Source organism: Eptesicus fuscus, chromosome 4 (genome assembly GCF_027574615.1).
Source record: "Eptesicus fuscus isolate TK198812 chromosome 4, DD_ASM_mEF_20220401, whole genome shotgun sequence".
NCBI classification, from domain to species: Eukaryota; Metazoa; Chordata; class Mammalia; order Chiroptera; family Vespertilionidae; genus Eptesicus; species Eptesicus fuscus.
Genome location: NC_072476.1, coordinates 98476712 through 98498099, shown reverse-complemented (window position 1 = coordinate 98498099; position 21388 = coordinate 98476712). Strand labels below are relative to the sequence as shown.

The 21388-nt window shown below is 38.6% G+C and overlaps 1 protein-coding gene across 1 annotated transcript in view; it reads right to left on the bottom strand.

Annotated features, from left to right (window-relative positions):
- Positions 1-21388, bottom strand: part of DNAH5 (dynein axonemal heavy chain 5) — a 196369-nt gene that overhangs the window by 61875 nt on the left and 113106 nt on the right. The window contains exons 46-52 of the mRNA XM_054714356.1: positions 20743-20885; positions 19940-20074; positions 8268-8390; positions 7862-8075; positions 6494-6717; positions 4317-4515; positions 2021-2193 (exon numbers count right to left, since the gene is read on the bottom strand). Of these exons, the coding sequence (XP_054570331.1) occupies positions 2021-2193; positions 4317-4515; positions 6494-6717; positions 7862-8075; positions 8268-8390; positions 19940-20074; positions 20743-20885 (1211 nt within the window). The remainder of the gene's footprint in view (positions 1-2020; positions 2194-4316; positions 4516-6493; positions 6718-7861; positions 8076-8267; positions 8391-19939; positions 20075-20742; positions 20886-21388) is intronic.

Sequence of the window (21388 nt, the reverse complement as noted above, 5' to 3'; positions counted from 1 at the left end):
AGGACCCTGTGCTGATGCACCCAGGTCTTGAATGTCATGCCCAAAGTGAAGCAATGCTCACCAGTCATCATCTGTGCTGTGAAACACGGGAAAAAAAGACAGTTCTGGGGAACTTCCTCAAGCATGAGTCTAACATAAATAACCTTATCCTCAATTTGAGCAATTATGAAATCCCAGGCCAATCAGATTTTATCTCCAGTAGGTACTTAGTCATGAAGTGGTCTTGGTATTATTTATTCAGAAAAATGTTTTTCTTTTTCTTCTTCTTCTTCCTTTTAATCATTAAATCTGGAAGACTATGCTTCCTGAAACACATAACTCTTACTCAACTATTAATTAGGAGCTAATTTCAAAATGTTATTTCTATTTAGCTTTGAAAGAACATTTGCAACAACATGGATGGAGCTGAAGAGCATTATGCTAAGTGAAATAAGCCAGGCATAGAAAGATAAATATCACATGATCTCACTCATTTATGGAATATAATGAACAACATAAACTGATGAACAAAAACAGATCCAGAGAGAGAGACATCGATCAGAACTTCAAACCTCAGGGAAGGTAGGGGAGGGTAAGGGGGAGAGGTCAACCAAAGGACTTGTATGCATGCATATAAGCCTAACCAATGGACACAGACAACAGGGGGGTGAGGGCATGCGTTGGGGGATGGGAGGTAATAGGGGAATAAAGACACAAATGTAATACCTTAATCAATAAAGAAATTTTTTTAAAAAAGAACATTTGCATATATAACTCAGTATAAATGTCTCAGGTTCTGGGGAATTTAGAGTTTTCAAGCTAAATTCCTCATGCTGGGGAGATCCAACCCTAGAACAAACTCTCTGTCTTCCTCTCTCTCCCAGACTTATTCCAGCCTGGCAGAAATGCCTTTCTCACACTCTTCCGTTTTCAGGGGGAGGGTTGACTAGATAACCCCTACAATCCTCTCCATTTCTAAGATTCAGTGATAATTAGAGGGGACAATTTATAATTATGAGATCATACCTTCTGTTTAAATCTAAGTAATGGAAGAAAGCCTTGAGTTGTCTTCTTCCTAACTAAAAGGATATAGTCTAAAGAAGTAATTCACATAAATGACATGAGAATATCAGCAACCAATTTTGAATGTCATTGTCTTCCATCACAGATAAATTAGGTCATATAAGTTATCAAGTGAATAATATATTTTATTTGCAACCTTAGAGGATCAACTGTCCTATGAATGGATACTTCAATGACTAATATGGCAAAGTAGAAAGGAAACTATTTTCTTTGTCGAGTTCATTCTAACAGAATTTTCATCCAACTGGAAGTCAACTATTTATGCCATATTTTTAAATTATTATTTCTAACTGTGGTGAAATACATCTAACATAAAACTTATCATCTTAACCATTTTTAAGGGCATAGTTTAATGGCAGTAAGTACATTCATTCACATTGTTGAATGTACTCAAAACCATTTTTATCTTGCAAAAATGAAGTTATACCATGAAACACTCCCAATTCTCTCTTCCACCCAGTCCCTGGCAACCACTTTTCTTCTTTTTGTCCCTATGAAGTTGACTACCCTAGGTATCTCATTTAAGTGGAATCATTCAGTAATTGTCTTTTTGTGACTGGTTTATTTTGCTTAACATAATGTCTTCAAAAGTTTTGCACTATTTTTTATAGTTATCTTTTGCATGATGCAAAAAGTAATCAAAATTTTTGCCTGTGCTTTCAACTCAGATGTCAACCACATTGATTCTATGTAGTGAAAATATTGAGCTGGAAGCTATACAGCAGCAACAGTGAATAAAATTATCACATCACACATTTGAAGTACACATGCTCTGATTTTAAGCCTATATGTGTGACATATTGCATTCAGTTTAGAAATTAAATTGGAATGTAGCACTGAGTTTATTTTTAAACTAAAAATTCTCCTAGGAGATGAAAATGAAAGAGGACGGGAAAATTCTGGTGTGAAACCAACAGTCTGACACTTTGGGGAGGCACTGATGGGTGTGGACACTGACCTTGACTAAGTGGACCATTGCATCCTCAAAGAACACCAAATCCATGCCAGCACCACGGACACTCTCATTATAGAGCTGCAGGAACATATTCAAACGCTCCTTTAGATGATCAAAAGACTCAATTGGCTCATAAACTTTGGGCATCTCAGTATCAGCCTCTTCAGATGTTTCTCCTGGGATTGGGGAAGGAGAATCAATTAAAAGTCTTCAACTCGCTGGGCTTTACTACTTCCTTCATGTAAATTAGTACACTCATAACTCCATGATTTAACACTAGATAACACTGATTTTCATCCAAATGTCATATTATGTATTTTTATAAAAGAAAGCAAAAAATACTAAAAGGATTAGAATTATTGTGATCCTATACAGTCATAGCTCTTTCCTGACCAGAAAGGGCCAACTTCAAATAATTTTATAAATACTGAATTTAACTTGTATCCATAGTTGAACATTGTCATTTCAAGGATCCTCTCAGAGATATTCACCTAATCGTCCAAATTAAGATCAAATAAAGTAATAATTTAATGCCAAAATTAGCAACAGAGGCTAAGAATTAAATTATTTTTAATAAGAATAAAAAGGTCATTGCATCTGCTCAGGCAATTTTTATAATTCATAAATTTTAGGTTAGTGGTAAGGATAGAAGTAAATTTGGGGGAAAGGAGGTAGTGGGTTGAGGGAAAATGAATAATTATTTCCTAAATAAATAAACATATTGAATTATTTCACTGGGAAAATATTAAAATCAATATATTTTTAATTAGAAACATATACAAGCCTAACACTTTTCCAACTTTGACTATAAAGCATAATACCAAAGAAAAAGCTAAACTGAGCACATATAAATTCACTATCAAGTAACAGTAACAGGAAAAAAAAAGTGACACATTCATTGAATATACTAATAATAACTTAGAAATTCATTGGGTACTAAAAAAGTGAGTGGATCCTCCAAATCTAATACTAATTATTTTCAATTGACCCTGTCCTAATATAATTTTGTATTAACCTTTTTATGACAAGGAAAGAAAATTGATTTAACATAATCATTAACATGGCTTATTTGCAAAGCTCTAACATTTCAATAGTCATGTCACTGTTTCATCAATGTTCAACTCAAGCTTCGAGGAACAAAGTGCTTTGAAGTCACAAAAGATTAAGTGTTTGCCTCAAGATGCCACCCCCCTAAAATGCATTTGTGCTTTGCTCCTTGAAAATCATAATCTAAATATGTATCTTTCTGAATTAGAGGAAATAAAATACATAAATTCTAATTACCTAGCAAATGCTCTTACCGTTACGGCATTTTTTGTATTTGTGTGACCTGATTTAAAATAAAATGCATCAGCGTCTTTCTGTAGAAGGTTCCTTCCAACTGCACAGCCAGCAATAAAACTCCTTTTACACTTTTCAATCAGAAATTGGGATCACATGCATCCTTATTAAATCTAGAAAGGGGCTGCCTCGTCATTTTCAATCATTTAAAAGATATACATAGCATGTGTTTAAACATGCCTTTTTAAATTTGGAAATTAACTTAAAATTCATCCTCAGTTCAGAAGAGGTCATTCAATAAAAGAAAGAAAAAATATTCTACTTAAGCTCAGTTATTTCTAAGGGAAAAAATAATTGGAGCAATACTTCTTTTCATAAGAAAAGTAAAGTATGTCTCAATTATTCATGGAACCATAACCACAAAAGCTTGCCTCCACGTCACCCATCTCTTTCTAATTATATGCACTGGCCCTCTCAGATAGTTTGAGGTTCTTCTTTTTACTGTGAACACTCGGGATGACCCAAATAATAATAATCATCATTTTTGCTGCCTTTCATTCAGCAGTGACTATGAGCCACAGATGGCCCAAGCCCTTCTGCAGACAGCATTTCATTTATTCCCCACAGTGCTCCATCATGCCTATATGAATATTTCCATTTTTATAAATGAGGAGAATGAGGTTCAGTCAAGTTCAGAGACTTGCCCAGCTAATGTGTGACAAGTCACTTCCTCACATCTACGTCTGTGTGACAGCTGTAAGTCCCAAGTGCTCTATTCTGTCCTATCCTATTTCTCAACTCTACCTTAATATCCAAGACTCATGTGCATAAAAAGTAGTTAAACTCTGAACTCCAGGAGTATGCACTTATTTAATCATTCTATATTTGTTGAATGCTTAGCATGGTCCCAGGCTTGTTTCAGTCAAGTTTACTGGACAAACATTCAGCATCCCCAAACTGAACCTTCTGTCTTCAGATATCCCTTTGGGGAATTTCAAATTCTGCTTCAATAGTTTACCTGTTGGTTCGGGTGCATCCCTCAAGAAATCCACAAAATAAGCGTCGATTCCACAATCCACCGAGAGTTTTTTCTCTTCACCAAATGCCTCCTCCACCAAACTTACTAAAGCCTCATCAAACCAGGTCACATCGTCCGACACCGTGAAACGATCAGCTATCACACGTTTACACTCATGCTTCCAGAGCCTTAACAGTTCCTGTAGAAAGCACAATGAAAATGTGCTACTGGTTGCCATTATGCCAGAGATGGGAATTCAAGGTCACGATATTGTAGAGTACCATCCTTACTGATTTAAGGTGCTACATTTTGAAAAGTTAGGGTTAAGATATACTTCATTTCAAATCTGTGTCATTCAAGAATATTAAACAGCCAAAACCGGTTTGGCTCAGTGGATAGAGCGTCGGCCTGCGGACTGAAAGGTCCCAGGTTCGATTCCGGTCAAGGGCATGTACCTTGGTTGCGGGCACATCCCCAGTAGGGGTTGTGCAAGAGGCAGCTGATCGATGTTTCTCTATCATCGATGTTTCTAACTCTCTATCCCTCTCTCTTCCTCTCTGTGAAAAATCAATAAAATATATTTTTTAAAAAAAGAATATTAAACAGAAAGTAGGTTCTATTCATTTTCACTCTTTAAATTAAAATGAAAACATCTCTAGACAAAATACTAAAATCACTCTGATCAACCAACAAACTAATATTCTATACATAAGTCTTGTGTTTATGATAAATTAGTCTGTATTAGTCATGTGGCCAGACCATGAAATAAAATGCAATGTATAAATAACTCTCACTTACACAACTGAAGTATTACAAAGGTATATTTACTTAACACTATGATGATAATTTGAGGCAAAAAAAAAAAAGAAAAAAATGGCAATCACCTAGGCTAGATAATTCAAGGCCAAAAACTAACTGGAAGTTGAGGAAATAACGGTCCAATACACCTGTCCCTATAGCAAGCAGAACAAATGTTTGCCTAAGCTCATTGATATGAAAGACTGGTGGAAATGTCTTAACTTGGCAACATTTTACAAGTTGGAAGGGTTTTTAAGCCATTATATTTCTAATGAGAGAATGCCATTTAGTTGCCAAAATATGAAAGAAGTGCAGTAAAATATATTCAATGATTCAGTTAAAATAAAAGTTCATGATAAAAACCAATTGCTAAAACTATTTATACTGATTTAAAATAAACATCAAAAAATGGCTACTCGAAAAGTAATGCTGGAGAACTCTATTCCATCATGCCATTAATTTGTCAATAACTTTGGAGTTAAAACGTTCGTTGCTGTTAAAATGGTTCTTGCTTCTCTGTAACAAGGAGAGTAAGTTTTCACCAAAATATCTTGTCTCAGAGTCAACCAGTGCAGATTCCTACTTTGTGAGCATCTGGGTAACGTTGTTTCTCTAAAGAGTCCACACGCTGTGCCTGGTGACCGTTTAGTTGATATCTCAACTGTTTCTGTATTTTTATGTACCCTAAGACCCATTTGCTTAACGACCTCTTTGGTTCCATAAAAGGCTGAAAGAGAGGCCAAGGTCACATTAGCCTGAGCACACAGGCCATGCTTTGGTTCCTTATTCAAAGGAAATTCTATAATGCTAGGAACTATTATATTCCAGTGGATGTACAAATGCTCATTTTTCTGTCAAATGAACTTTCTTCTATTCTGCCCCTTTTCAATGTTAGCAATACGTAATTCTTTCCGTGCATTCAGTTATATGGAAAGGAAAGATCATGAACGAATAACAACAAATGGTTTCTTTTTTCAATTTTGATTATTTTAAAGATAATTACTTTTTAAGTTAAAATGTCATGTTTAAAATATGAAGATTCTTATACAATAAAATCAACAGTGACCTGTTCCATTATTTAGTATAAAAAAAATACCATACGATGAGAAAAGAAAATCAATTGTTCCTTTTACTCTATTAATAGAAAATAACTATGTATACCATTTCCTTAAACATAATCCTAATTTAATTAGAATTTTTAAGTAAAACTTTCTGACACTGTTTCTTTGTGTTAATTTAAAAATAACAAAGAAAAAATATCTGTTCTAAAACATCTAAAAATATTGTCATAATTCCACTAAAGATTACATTACTAAGAAAATCTAGGGTGTATGGTGAATAACAGTGTCATATGTCTTTCTTTCTTATGTATTACTTACATCTGGTTCCTTGATAACCTCTGAGGTGGTGTTCAGCATTCCCTGCCAGATCCTGGAAAGATCTCGAAGATTAAATACGTAATGGAATTTTGCAGGGGTGGGGAGCATTTTCATCTTCGTCATCTGCCACAGTCGGCGTGTCAGGGGAACCAATTTTGTCACTGAATCTCTCACTTCCTCTGAGAAACCCCTTTGGATACAGTAGTAGCCTGTCCCAATGACACCTGAAAGGGGAAAAGATGCTTAACATTTTGACTGACAGTCCAAATCAACTAAATTAAAATGAAAAACATTATAATGCAGAGTTTGCACAAATATAATTGCACATTTTAATATACAACTACAAATTAAGGAAATTTACAGTATGTTCTCTTTTCTTCAACACCTAAAAAGTAGATACAAGTTCAAGTACATTAGCACTCAAATACTGAAAAGTTGATTAAGAAATACTACTACAACTCTAGCTGAACTAATTCAATATTATTAAATGGGTAACTGATAAGTATATAAAGATGCCTTATAAAAGAGACAAGAAAGAGGAAGATTTCATAGCTGCTCTAAGATTTCTCTGTTCTTTTGTTGCACTTTCATGCATTATAAAGTATTTTAATTTACCTTATATATAAAACTTTCCAGGTCCCACCCCCAAAAAAGATAATTAAAATTGGTAAAAGTCATACTTTCTGCTCCATTTTACTTTTCCCAAGTCTAGATAATTCACATGCCATTTGGTTTCCAAACCTTTGCCCACTGCTATAATTGAAGGCAGGTGCTGCCTAGGGTGCTAGGTTGACATTTTGGTCTGCCAGAAATTAATTAGGGAAATCCTAAGGAGTTTCTTCTCAGTATCAGGTTCAGAAATACATAATTAATAAAATGACATAACTTACACTCTTTTTCTGCAAAGAATAATTCCAAAATCGGTTATAAATCATTTTTATTACTTAAATAATTATGATTATCTATTGGGCTTGTGTTTCTTCAATAAAATTATTCCTGAAATACTACATATGTAATCAATCAATGATTTATTACTCTATAAATTATTCTGAAGATGAGACTATAATTAATCTCAGTGCAAAATTATTTCTTTGGCCAGAATCATTATATGGGTTGGTTGAAGTACCGCTATATAAACTTTTGGCATGATTACTGTATCAATCTCGACTTCAAATATGTGTGTCCATGAGGAAATGATCTCATTATGTAAGTCCTTATATAAACAAAATACACTACTTGGGATTGATAAGGGCAACAGATTAAGGAGCCACCGAGTGCTCCTTCTGTGTTGACCTCTAGGAATATATTTCTCATTGGAACACAAGGAACTGCTCTTCCCTCCCCAAGCCCCATCAACACTCATCTTACCAAAGATCTTGTCCATGGAAGCATCTGAGGGCAACGTGCAGTTAAATATAGAGAACTGCCTCTTGAGTCTTTGGGGTATATCGTTGCGTCCACCCCCCGGATGAATCATGGCTGCCAAAAGCTGAATGTCCACAATGCTGGAAAACTCCCCAGGCTTCTCTAGGTTATAAAAACCACTCTGTTCCACCAGCTGCCGTACTATCTCATTAGTAACCTAGGAAAGACAACTTTCAGAATTAAAATGTCACTCCTTCATATGCTGGAACCTAACTTCTTGAATGCTTCAAATCAATGGACTTAATGGGAAGTCAGGAATTATATGTTGGAAAATCAGAAAAAAATATTGATTCATCAAAGAATAAGTCAATGTTGAATTAAAGAAAGTGCACAATAAGACTCGACATACCTGGTCTCCCCACTCATTGATAACTGGCATATTCACATCATCAATAAAAACAGTCATCTTCTTTCCTGCAGGAGGGCCATATGTTGTACCCATGCGTTTATCCACATAACTCTCTATTGTCCTCTGTTAAACAAGAAAGCCAACAGAAACGTGTGTGAAAATATCCCCTAAAACATGGTCAATTGTTTTAAAAATTTACGGACACTTGAATTGACAGGAATTACTCAGAAAAAAACAACCCAAACTCCCCTTAAATCTGGAATGCAGGGTGCAAAGTGCCTAAATTATCTTGATAATGTTTACAACCTTTGAAAACATGATTTATTTTAGGAGTAAATAAAATTCTAATCCATGTAAATTTTTAATGGGATGGGACTCTTCAGTCCATTTTTACAGATTTACTTTTGCCTCATAATGCCTATGTTGCTGACATTCTAACCCCCACTCCCCATTGTTCAAAGAGGCCAGCCTTTATAATGAGGGACAAAGGTAATCAGGGCTATTATCCAAGAAGCTTCTTAGGACTGGGCTCTGAGCTACTCAGCCTGCTGTGGGCAGAAGACGGCTCTCCCTCTGTGAGGAGGCTGCCACCTGGCTTCTGTGGCCTGACGCCATCCGACTCACTGCTTTGGGGCAGATGCACTCTGCATTGCTTCTCATCCCTTGAGACAAAATGAGAATAGCACCCACCCACCTCTGCTCTCTCATTTCCACATTCTGAGCTTAGGTGGCACAGGAGACTACTCTGTGCTCTATAAAAACACTTCCCTAGCAATATGAAAAAGAACCTTAAAACTGATGAAAGTACTAATGTAATGTTATGTGTCGATTACACTTCAACTAAAAAAAAAACACAAAAAACTGGTGGAAGGAGTGTTGAAAGGGGTAAGAGGGACATGGGACAAGGACCCCAGATTGTTGACCATGATGTTAGCATTTCCATGGTAGTACAATGTAGTTTGTAAATTAATCAGTCATGCACTGATTAACCAGAGCTAGCACCGCAAAGAAAACAGAAAGGGCTTCATGGTTCCCATGCTCTAGCCAGGGATTGGGAACCTTTTTCCTGCAAGGGCCATTTGGATATTTATGACATCATTCTCAGGCCATACAAAATTATCAACTTAAAAACTAGCCTGCTCTATTTGGTCATTTAATTAACTCAGCCCTAATGCCTTGGCAGGCCAGACCAAATGATTTCACAGGCTTTATATGGCTCAAGAGCCGGATGTTCCCCACCCCTGCTTTAGAAGCTCAGTCTTAAAGACCTCATTTCAATCCTACCACTGTACAGATCCTTGATTTTAAGTCATATTAAAGATAATGCATAAATATAGGAGAAAGTGGAGGTATACTGACCTAAAATGCATTCTCCTCCTATCCAAAAAAGTGTTCTCTTATTTCATGATGAGTAAACCAGTAAAAAATGACTTTAATATCCAAGGTACAAGCACAAAATAAGGCCATGATATAAGCAAAAATCTATGCATCTGTCCTTGGAAATGGTCACAGTTTGGTAATTTTAAATTTTAAGTTTCTATCCTCATTTTAACAAATAATAAATATCAAAAGATATGAAAATTTTTCACCGTTTTTATATAGAAAGATATATAAATATATCACAACTCATTCAATTGCAAAACAAATCTCCCATGACAACAGTGCAATGGCAAAAAGAATTTTATATTCCCTGACATAGAAGCAAACTCTTTGAAGTAATGAACTAGGCTAAATTTAGCTCTGCTTTCCAACGAATTTAAATGCATAAGGCAATTAATAATTTCCCAACACCTCCCTCTGGCACTAGAGCCTTCCAGGCATTCCCGGGTATATTTGTAAGAACACATAGGCACATAAAGATTTTATGTCTTGGGCGGGAGGGAGGGGGGAGCTTCTAAGAGCTAAAAGCCATAGGTGGACTAAGTGAGATAATATGAAGCAATAGCCACATACCTGCACTTTCTTCCCCTTCATTATGACCTTAATTTCTTTGAAATAGCAGGAAATTATTAGTAAGCTATATATATCATAAAAGAGCTAATTTAACAAAAACAAACTAGGGAGAACAAATAAATAGCTTGTGAACCTAGAGTTGAGACTTCTTTCTGTTTTTAGAATTGCTGCCCATTAAATAGTTACCTAATAAATTCTGAAGTTTGCTGGGACCTCCTGAAGGCCTGAAACACAGTAATTGTGTGTTTCACTCCCCACACACCTATTTGGGAATGTGTGGGGAAACCACAAATTTGGACTGGTATCTCCAACTAGACTTCCCCATCTGGATGATCCATCGCATAATAAAATCAACATATCTGAACATAAACACCTCTTATTCACCCAAAGTCTGCAGCCACTCCAGTGTGCTCATTTCGGGACTAGGCCTCAACTTACCTACATGCCCTAGGTCAGTTATTTGTCTTTGTCATGGGGATTAATGTCACAATCACTTACATTGCCTCCCTAGCCTCTTCCAGTCAGTACTGGAAACTTCTTTGTAAGTCATATACATGTGTGATTTATAATTTCCTGTATCCCTAAAGAATTACTGATCATTTTTGTAGTAACCTAGCACCCACATTCTCCCTCATCTCCTTGACTTCTGTTCCCACCTCTTCCATTGTTTTGGTGATATAAACCATGGTCCAGTTAATAAATATATGTATATTAGTTTATTTAACTACTGTCTGTCTCCTCCACCAGAATGTAAGGAGGTCACGCACCTTGTATCTTACTCATTGTTGCATCCTCAGTGCCAAGGAGGGTATCTGGCCCAATGTATTTATCAGTCAACATTTGATATATACATAAAGACAAGAAACCTAGAGTCATTTTTAACTTTTTTTCTCTCTCTTCCATCCCTCTCCACCAACAATATCCACAAAACCTGTCAGTTCTGCTTTCTAACCACAACTTGAATGCACCTCTGTGCTGTTTCCATTCCCACTTTTATTCTCCTGGTCCAGCCAACCTCCCTCCTGAGGAATTACTGCAGCCATCCCCTCTCCAGTCCTCTGAGCGCAGCCGCATCTCTTCCATCTTATTCTCCACCTCCACAGCCAGAATGAACTCTCTAAGCGGCAATGTAACCCTACTCAATACTCCAGTGGTTCCCCGTTAGTGATTTACAGGGACCTCCATAATGCTCCCTGCTTACCATTCCAATCTCATTTCTAAACACTCTTCAGTCTCTTTGTTCTGGCCCTTCAAGGTCATGATTCATTCAGATTCATTTAGCAATAAAAACATACCATAGACTGATGCTCATCTCACAGGCTGGTTTACAGTGTTCATTATGGAACCTTATTTACATATTCCTAGAGTAGCCATTTCTGAGCAAGAGAAACCTCTCAGGATAAGCATTAGCCAAACAAACTTCTGAAATACTGATGTAGATGAATGTTCTTCCTTAAATGTTACTTCTCTCAACCCAGCTATTGATTTAAAAAAATTTGAGCCTGGCCAGTGTGGCTCAGTGGTTGAATACTGAGCCATGAACTAAGCGGTCATCAGTTTGATTCCCGGTCAGGACACATGCCCTGGTTGCAGGCTCCATCTCCAGTAGGGGGTATGCAGGAAGCAGCTGATTAATGTTTCTATCTCTCTTTCCCTCTCCCCTTCCTCTCTGTCTAAAATCAATAAAAACATATTTTTAAAAATTTTTTGAAATCTCTAGCAAGTGCCTGGATTATGGAAAGTTTATACTATTCTCTGAGAATAAACAAAAAAAATTTACGTTGAAATCTGGGAATGGTAGTCAGCATGACATCATCTTAAGCAATTTACAGAACCAAACACAGGACCCCAGTGTTGTTGTTTATCTCACACACAGATGGAAATCCAGGGTTATCCCAGTTATGACAGTGGTGCTTTAAGAAATATAAACTAGATGGTTAAGGATCCAGATAGACTTAGGAATGGAGGTGAGGAAAGCTGCCCCTCCCCATTCTAAGCTAGCAGTCCTAAGGGCTGCTGGGGCAATTCAATTTTCTCAATTAATTTCTTAATAGATTATTCAGAAATAATAATATATAATTCCTAAAATTAATATAACAGAAATATTAAATTCCCCCAGGTCATGGTCAATTCTTTCATTATATTGATTTCTGTAATCCCCTCTTCCTCTGGGCTCTACAATACTTAGATTACACCATGAGTAGCACTTATCACATCAGCTCTGCCTGATTGTGTACATGCCTACTCCAATCTGACAGAGGGAGACGGAGTGCATTGGAAGGGGTACTGGCAGGGTCCCGCACAGCTGAGGAGGTTGTGCACTGCCCCGTTCTTGGATTTACCATTCACATGATTGTCTCTGTGAATGGGACATAGCATAAACCTGCATAACCAGCATGGCCTATTCAATAGCTCTGACTAGGTTTCAGTCAGAAAAAAAGGATTCAACTACTACTAGTACTTCTCCCACTTACTAACATTGTCATTTGATGTAAGTCACTTAGTATGTCTAAATCACAGCTCAGAAGTGGGAGTGTATATAACGATGCATAAATCATACATATATATACATATGTGTATATAGGCATAAGAGTATTATCCACAAATGATCTAATATATATGAAAGCACTTAGTGACCTTAATGCATTATAAAAAAGAGGTAATTTATTATTACTGTACGTATCTCTATACATCAGCACTTGAATCATTTTCCATACATTTTATATCTAATTATATTGAAATATAAAATACACTTAATTTTAGGCTTCCATTTATCTGCTACTAGTATTTAGCTAAAACATAAAAATGGAGAGTGTATTCTCTTTATTAAAAAAATCTACTGCCTAGCTTTCTGGTGGTAATGACATCCCCACGTCAGCATGCCTCCTTCATCCCTCTCCAGAAAAGAGAAGATGAAGCACAAAAAGAAGCGCCTGGTACAGAGTCCAATCCCTACTATCTGGATGTTAAATGCCCAGGATGCTGTGAAATCACCACCATCTTTATGCACAAACGGTAGTTGCGTGTGTTGGTGCCCCACGGTCCTCTGTCAGCCAACAGGAGGAAAGGCAAGGTTTCCAGAGGATGCTCCCTCAGAAGGAAGCAGAAGCCAAAGCACCTGAGTGGAGGTGAGTGGGGAACCATCCCAATAAATGCATCTTGGATACAAAATAAATCTACTGCCTATGTAAGATCTTCCCATTTTATTACAATTCATGCAAACCAAATGAAAATGGTCTTACACTAGTCAGATTTAAAATGTACAATATAAATAGTAAAAATGATATCTCAAACAACATGAAAATGCAATAGTGCATAATTACAAGGTAAAAGTAAAACAAATGCACTACTAAGTAATGAATCAACTATCTGAATATCAATGTGGATAAAGAAAAGCCATTAGAAGGAAGCACAGGGGTGAGCTGAGAAAGCACTGTGGAAGGCGTGGGAACCGGGTTTCTCTCTCGGGTTTTGCCACCCACTGTGTGAACTCAGGTACTTTAATCTCCCTCCACCTGAGTGCATTAATATTAACAGTAAAACCTGACATTTTTAGGGGACTTTACCATGAAAAAATACTTTCACATAATCTCCCTCTGCAAAACAGTCTTCCAGTTGTGTTTTGAGGAGTCAAAAGAATGTTCTGCCAATGCAGGGACCCCTGCAGGAAGCAAGGATGAGGCTAGAAGGGGTCTCAGGAGCCCAGCTCCAATTCCACCACAGCAAGTCCGTGGCTCCTTGTTTTGTAGCTTAGTCTTCTGCCTAAAATTGCATTTGAAAACACAGTTCTGAGTCTAGAAAAAAATATGGAATTTCCTTCCCAGCTCTTTGATTCTTATTTTTCTAAAAAAAAAAAAACAAAACCTATTGATATGCAAACCATTTATAATAATGTTACATTCAAAACACTTTATGATTATTTTTAGAAGAGATAAATTCAGAATTTAGAAATTCTCTTAAGAAACTTTCACTTTCTTCTTATCTTTCTGTATTGCTTAAATTTTGAAAGATATGTATGGATTACTCTTAAAAAATAGAAAAATACATTAAAGCAATATTTGTTTGTGGAATAAATGAGAAATCTCTTTTTAAAGACCAACTGAGCCCTAACCGGTTTGGCTCAGTGGATAGAGCGTCGGCCTGCCGACTGAAAGGTCTCAGGTTCGATTCCTGTCAAGGGCATGTACCTTGGTTGCGGGCACATCCCCAGTAGGAGGTGTGCAGGAGGCAGCTGATCGATGTTTCTCTCTCATCGATGTTTCTAACTCTCTATCTCTCCCTTCCTCTCTGTAAAAAATCAATAAAATATATTATTAAAAAAAAAAAAAGACAAACTGAATTCTCTCCACCAAAGTATAGGGTGACCATATAATTTTTGCCCAAAGCACACACTTTTGATCATTACAGGGCATGCCATTAATTATTAATCTCAGACAATGGAAGTAAACTAGACTGTCCCAGGCAAAGAGGGACATATAGCCAGTCCTTCTACTGATGAAAGATATGAAAGCGATAGCATGGGGAACACAAAGGAAACCCTGATGAAGGTAAATGTGTCCCTGAATAGACTGTGTGCTATCATGGCAACCCAGGATGATTGGACAGTACTATTTCCTCATCTAGAATTTCAACTTGGTTTGGATTCAGATAAGTGGGAGACACCGAGACAAATGCTCGGCTCCAACAGCCCTTGTTTAGCATAAAAGGCTGTAAATTACAGTGAGAATGTTAATTACAGCAGTTTGGCTAATCGAAAGCTTCCTAAAACTAATGACTCTAACTTAATCAAAAGCTTGGATGCTCAGCAGTCAAAACAGGCACTAAACAGAGTATATGATCCTGTGATGTTTCTGAACAGAAAACGAAAGAATTGTTGATACCACCTTCACACTGAAGGGCAGGAGGGAATTGATCTAAAGTAGTTGTAAATCAGAAAATCCTGCTTCATAATTTTTCTAATTATCACACTTCAATATGGTACCATTGTTAGAAGTGTATTATATAGTTTATGAATTTGCATATCAACAAAGGGGTTGCTTTCTAGATAATACATGCCTTTTTTTTCCAGAAAAATTAATAAATATCTCATGTTAAAGAGACATATGCCAAGGTTACAGGTTCAATCCCCAGTCAGGGTACATATAAGAGACATAGACCACAGATCTTTACCACCTTAAAGGGGTAACTATACCAAGAGTTACTAACAAGGTCTTATTCTATACTAAAAAATGTGGCTGGCCTTCTCCCCGGGTCCTAGGAGAGAGCCTTTAAATCCATGGGATTTCCTGAGTAACAGGAATGTCTTTGTTATTCACAGTGGGTCCCTCAGACCATTCATGTCAGAAAAACCATGTGAGGATCGGGGCTGTGGAGTATGAGTTATCAGCTTATCTCCTTGGATGGGAGAAGGCTTGGAGATTGAGTTCCATCACTTACATAGCCAATGATTCAATCAACCATGCCTATGTAATGAAACCCAATAAAAACTCTGGATACCGTACTTCAAGTGAGCTTTCTGGTTGGTGATATACACCATGTGGTTAGAGAGTAACGCATTCTGGGGACACAGCAGGTGAGCATTTGAGACCCTCCCAAACTTTGTCCCATGTGTCTCTTCATTTGGCTGATCCTGATTCATATCTTTTACGTTAAAACCATAACCCTAGGCACAGCATTTTCCTAAACTCTGTGAGTCATTCTAGGGAATTATCAAAACTGAGAGGATCATAGGAACCCCGGAATATGTTGTTCCCAAGAGCTGGAGGGCTGGACCCCCTGAGCCTGAGGCTGTTATCTGAAGTGAGGGAGTCTTGTGGGAGCCTTAGCCCTTCATGTGCAAAGTCTTTAGTGACTCCAGGTAGTTTCTATCAGAATTGTACTGCAGCCCTAAAGATTTAATCCAGTCTCAAAAAAAGGGAATAGCTAGACAATTAATTAGCCAACATAATGAAAAAAAAAACAAATCATGCTTTGATTTAATGTTTTAAAATCTGCATCCACAAGTAGAATTACAATTATAACTTTTAAAGAGAATATACTCCTAAAGTAAAAGTAACAACAGTTCTTTAAATATAGAACAATATCAAGGAATGTTTATAATGTTAGCATCTTGCCAGCCTGGGATACTTTAATGTGCTGTTCCAAAACACAAAATACCACTGCTGGATTCCTTCTACCCAGACCTTCCCTTTGAGAGGCCAGTAAGCCAGGACAAGTCACAGGGAAACAGGCAGATAGCTGAACAAACTAGCAGAGCAATTTACAGAAGGTCACCGCCCTAGAGATAACATCTAGGCCCCAGCTGTATTTCAGCTCCAGACCCAGAAAAGCAGCAAATCCAGGTGAGTGACACCAGGACCAGCTGCAATGACACTGGCCAATCAGTGGAGACCACGACCCTAAAGGAGCACAACTAGAAAACTGATGACTATTCTGCTGAAACCCTCCTCTGAGACCTCCCCTAAGAGTCTCACCTACAAGAGAGACATAAAGGCCTCCAGACAAAGAACCCAGCATGCACTCTCCCTCTGGGGAGCAGCTCCCGCCATTCCTTTTCCCTTCTTCTTCCCTCTTTCCTTTCCTCACAGGCACGCATCTCCTAAACTCTAAAGGACTCCATGAGACTTGCAACCAGGGTAGCAATGGGCAGTGGCAGCTCATTCCAGACTAAACCCTGACCCTATTCCCAAGGCCCCTTTTCTCTGACTTCCCAGAGAGTGAGGGCAGCCCAGCCTAGGCTCTCCTGTTGCCTCTTCTATGCTAAGCCCTTTCTTGTTTTACTGTCCCCAACATTTACTTTAATAAATGTTCCCTCATAGTCACCTGGACTCGGGTTGTGAAACTGTTCCTGAACAAAGTGAAGAACCCACACACTACAGGCCAGCCTAGGCAGACCCACCAAGGGCCAGCCAGATCTCCTTTCCAGTAACACCATCACAACACTGTGAAATGATATTCATTTGATTGAAGGCTAGCCAGTATTGAAAATGCCACCTCTAAAAGAGGACCATTACATAGTTGGCGGTCTTACTTAGAAACTTAATCAATGGTCTTAGTTTATTGGAATTCTGCAGTCACCAATTACATTAAGTGAGAAAATGCCATGATTTAGCTATGCTCTTGATATTTTTCATTGCTCTTTGATATTTTCATTCTGATAACTAAAGAACAACAAAGTTAATCAAAAGCAAACTTCTTGGGATTTGGATTCTCCTAAAAGCTTCTCTTCCATTTTCAATGTATAAAATGTGTCCTTTTATTAATGCACTAGAGGCCCGATGCATGAAATTCATGCAAGAGTAGCTTCGCAGCCACGGCTGCCTGGATCCCTCCCTCGCAGTCACAGTGGCTGCCTCGATCCCACAGCCGCACCCCTGGCTTCATCCCAGAAGGGTGTCAGAAGGACGTCCGGTCTAATTAGCATATTATGCTTTTATTATTATATATTATTTGTTCTAATACAGATAGGAGAGGTGATTTAAGAACAATTGAAGCATGAAATGACACTTAGGATTTCCTCTCATTTCAATGGGGTCTTAGATGGCTTAGGAACAGGAGGAAACAACCAACCAGCCACTGCAAATCCAGGTCATTCTTGGCAGCTTTACTGACAAAAGCAATGCAAATTTGGGGGGAAGGGGGGTTCCTGTGACTCTTCAATATGATAGGGTAGCATCCTTAGTATAAGAGTCTATGATCTTATTCCTTGTTGCAATTGATAATGGGAGCTATTGCAAAATGTTAAGCCAGGGAACAACAGTAAAAGTGACAATATATGAACCGGAGATTAGAAGAAGAATAAAAGGTAGACTGTAAAAAAATTAGACTTGAACAAACACCAGCTGGGGATTCCTTCATTCCATCCATCCAGTCACCCCCAACTGCCCCTCCCCTGCAGGCCTGATCACCCTTAACTGTCCTCCCCTGCTGGCCATCTTGTGGCGGCCATCTTTGACCATGTGGGGGCAGCCATCTTGTGTGTTGGAGTGATGGTCAATTTGAATATTACCTCTTTATTATATAGGAAGATTGGTGTGGAATCAAGAAGAAGTGGATTATGTAGAGGCAGACAGGGAGAATGAAGAAAAAGGAAAGGATGTGACAAGTATTTCCTTAGATACATTAGCTGCCCTTGATTCAAAAGAGATCCATCAAAGATGCCTCCAATGGATCCATTCTAAAGGCTAGAATAATGGTAACACCCACTGAAAAGCAGACAGTGAAATGGAGGGTCCTAGTGATTTGATTTGATTTGTGACTATAGCTTTAGAAAATCATCTTTTTCTCCCTCTCTCCACCTCATAGACCAAGACTTTCCTCCAATAATCATTAACCCCTGAGGCAGCAGAAGACAAAAGCCTAGACCTGACTAGTGGTCACTAGGTCTGGATCGCTGTCAAACTTAAGACAACATCTTGGCCTAAGTTATGTTTCAGCTCCTGAGCCCTAGGGTGGAATGTCCCCTAGCTACTTTTCCATGAAACCAGACAGAGGGAGGCCAGCGCAGACCTCAGAGCTGCCCTCCAAAGCTGAAGAAATGATGTATCACCCTTACCTCACCTCCGGCCAGTCAGTTTCTAACACAACACAGAACCCCTAACCCACCCACCATATCTTGTGATTTGGCCCTATGTAATCTGTAATGTACACGTCATCAGGAAGTTGGGTCTTTAAGAGCACAAACTCACCCCCACTCTGGACTGGGCAATCTTCCTATATAATAAAGAGGTAATATGCAAATTGACCATCACTCCAACACACAAGATGGCTGCCCCCACATGGTCAAAGATGGCCGCCACAAGATGGCCAGCAGGGGAGGACAGTTAAGGGTGATCAGGCCTGCAGGGGAGGGCAGTTGGGGATGACCAGGCTGGCAAGGGAGGGCAGTTAGGGGTGACTAGGCCAGCAGGGGAGGGCAGGTGGGGGCGACCAGGCCTGCAGGGGAGGACAGGGGCAACCAGGCTGGCAGGGGAGGGTAGTTAGGAGTGACCAGGCTGGCAGGGGAGGGCAGTTGGGGCAATCGGGACTGCAGGGGAGCAGTTAGGCATCGATCAGGCTGGCAGGGAAGTGGTTAGGGGGTGATCAGGCTGGCAGGCAGAAGCAGTTAGGGGCAATCAGGCAGGCAGGCAGGCAAGCGGTTGGGAGCCAGCAGTTCTGGATTGTGAGAGGGATGTCTGACTGCCCTCGAGGGGTCCCAGATTGGAGAGGGTACAGGCTGGGCTGAGGGACACACACCCCCATGCATGAATTTCACGCATCGGGCCTCTAGTATAGTAATAAATTACTTCCTTTCTTGACTGCAAACTCCTGCTCGCACATTTCTTTGGGCCAGTGCATGCCAGCACAGGGACTCAAAAACTGGGGTTTGGTAACAACAGTAAGGAGAGGAAGTAGGTTTCAGTGGAGGAATAAATATTTCTCTCAGTCCACTTTAGATTTGCAGGTTTTTCTACATAGATATTTTAAACAGGATCAAGGTTTTTGATACCTTATATAAGTTTTTCATTTCTCCATAATTTAAGATGTTTATATGTTTTAATCTAATTAGGGAGAAATTCTACTACAGTTGAAGAACAGAGATAATGGAAGACATATGTAGGGATCTATCATGGCTGTGGGGGTGGAGAAGCAGCTCAGCGGGCACAGCAGAACGGCAGAGAGATCGGAGCCTCCAGTTTATCACAAACCTGGGCTGCCAAGCAAACCCCAAGAGCCAGTACCTGAAACATGAGGGGGGTGGTTGCAGAAGAAAAGTTCAGACTCTTGGTCATGTGACTTTCAGGGTTGTACTTTGACATAAATCCTTTCATTATGACTGTCTTGGCTGTTCCTTGCTCACCAATTAACAGCACAGCCTACAATAGGGGTTGAGAAAGAAATCCAAGAAATACAATAAAATGATTGTCATGGGCTGAATTGGCAGTGCCTCCCCTCCCCCCATCCTGCCCAGAATCTTAGTTTGAAGCTCTGGCCCCAAGTACCTCAGAATGTGACTATATATGGAGAAAAGGTCTTCAAAGAGATAATTAAGTTAAAATGGGGCCATTAAGGTGAGCCCTACTTCAATCTAACTGGCATCCTTATAAGAGGAGGAAATTTGGATACACAAAACAACAGGGATGCTCACACACAGATAAAGGCCATGGGGGGACAGTAAGCCATCTGTGAGCCACGGAGAGAGGCTTCAGAAAGAAAGCTAAACCTGCTGACACATTGCCTTGGACTTCAAGCCTCCAGAACTGTGGGGGGAGGGGGGGGAGTATCTTGTTTAAGCCACCCAGCTCTTATGTCAGCCCTAGCAAAGTAATACAATAATCCAAAGAGATGGATTTCTCTTTGAAAAACAAGTCAAAATTCACTTTCTCTCATAAGAAATAATTAGTTATGAATGAGAGCTATTCAATGCTAATATTGTTATTGGAGAATAATAAAAGAAGCATACTAATTGGGGTAATATTTAGGTTCACGTTCTCAAGTGACATTTTTAAATATGCGATTTTTAATAAAAGTTAAAGAGCCATACCTTGCCCTGTTTAGCGATGGTTTTAATTAGGAAGTCAGTCCTCACATTGTCAACATTCGGCACCAGGATGGAGCCATATTCCGGGGTGGCGTTAGGTGGATACTCATATTCCTCGGTACAGGTGTTCCAGTGCATCCATTTACCTGAGGTAAACAGAACATGCACCTCGCCATAGTCATTCCTATTAATAATTTAACTGACTGTAATGAGCAGACATCCTTGACATTTCATGAAGACATCTTCCAAAAACTCCCCATAAAATAAAGATTATTAACATCAGAGAGATCTAAGTACTATTCAAGTACGTGTTAGCTGAGTAAGAATTTCCCAAGGAACTATTCCAAATTCGTACTATTGAGAAATATTTCAAAGAATCCTGAAATTTTCTTTTAAATACGTAGGTTTTCAATAACATAAAGTGTGTATAAACATACAGAACACTGTGACAGTAATATGTACATAAAATCATTTTCAAATGTTTAATCTCACAAACTTTTCATTACTCACTTCCTTAATTGTAAGACCAAAAATATAAGCCCCTAGGATGCCATATATAAATATTGCATATACTGTATATGTGCATTTCATATCTGTATATGTATGTACTTTATATATATGTATGCACATATAAATACTTAAAGTATAG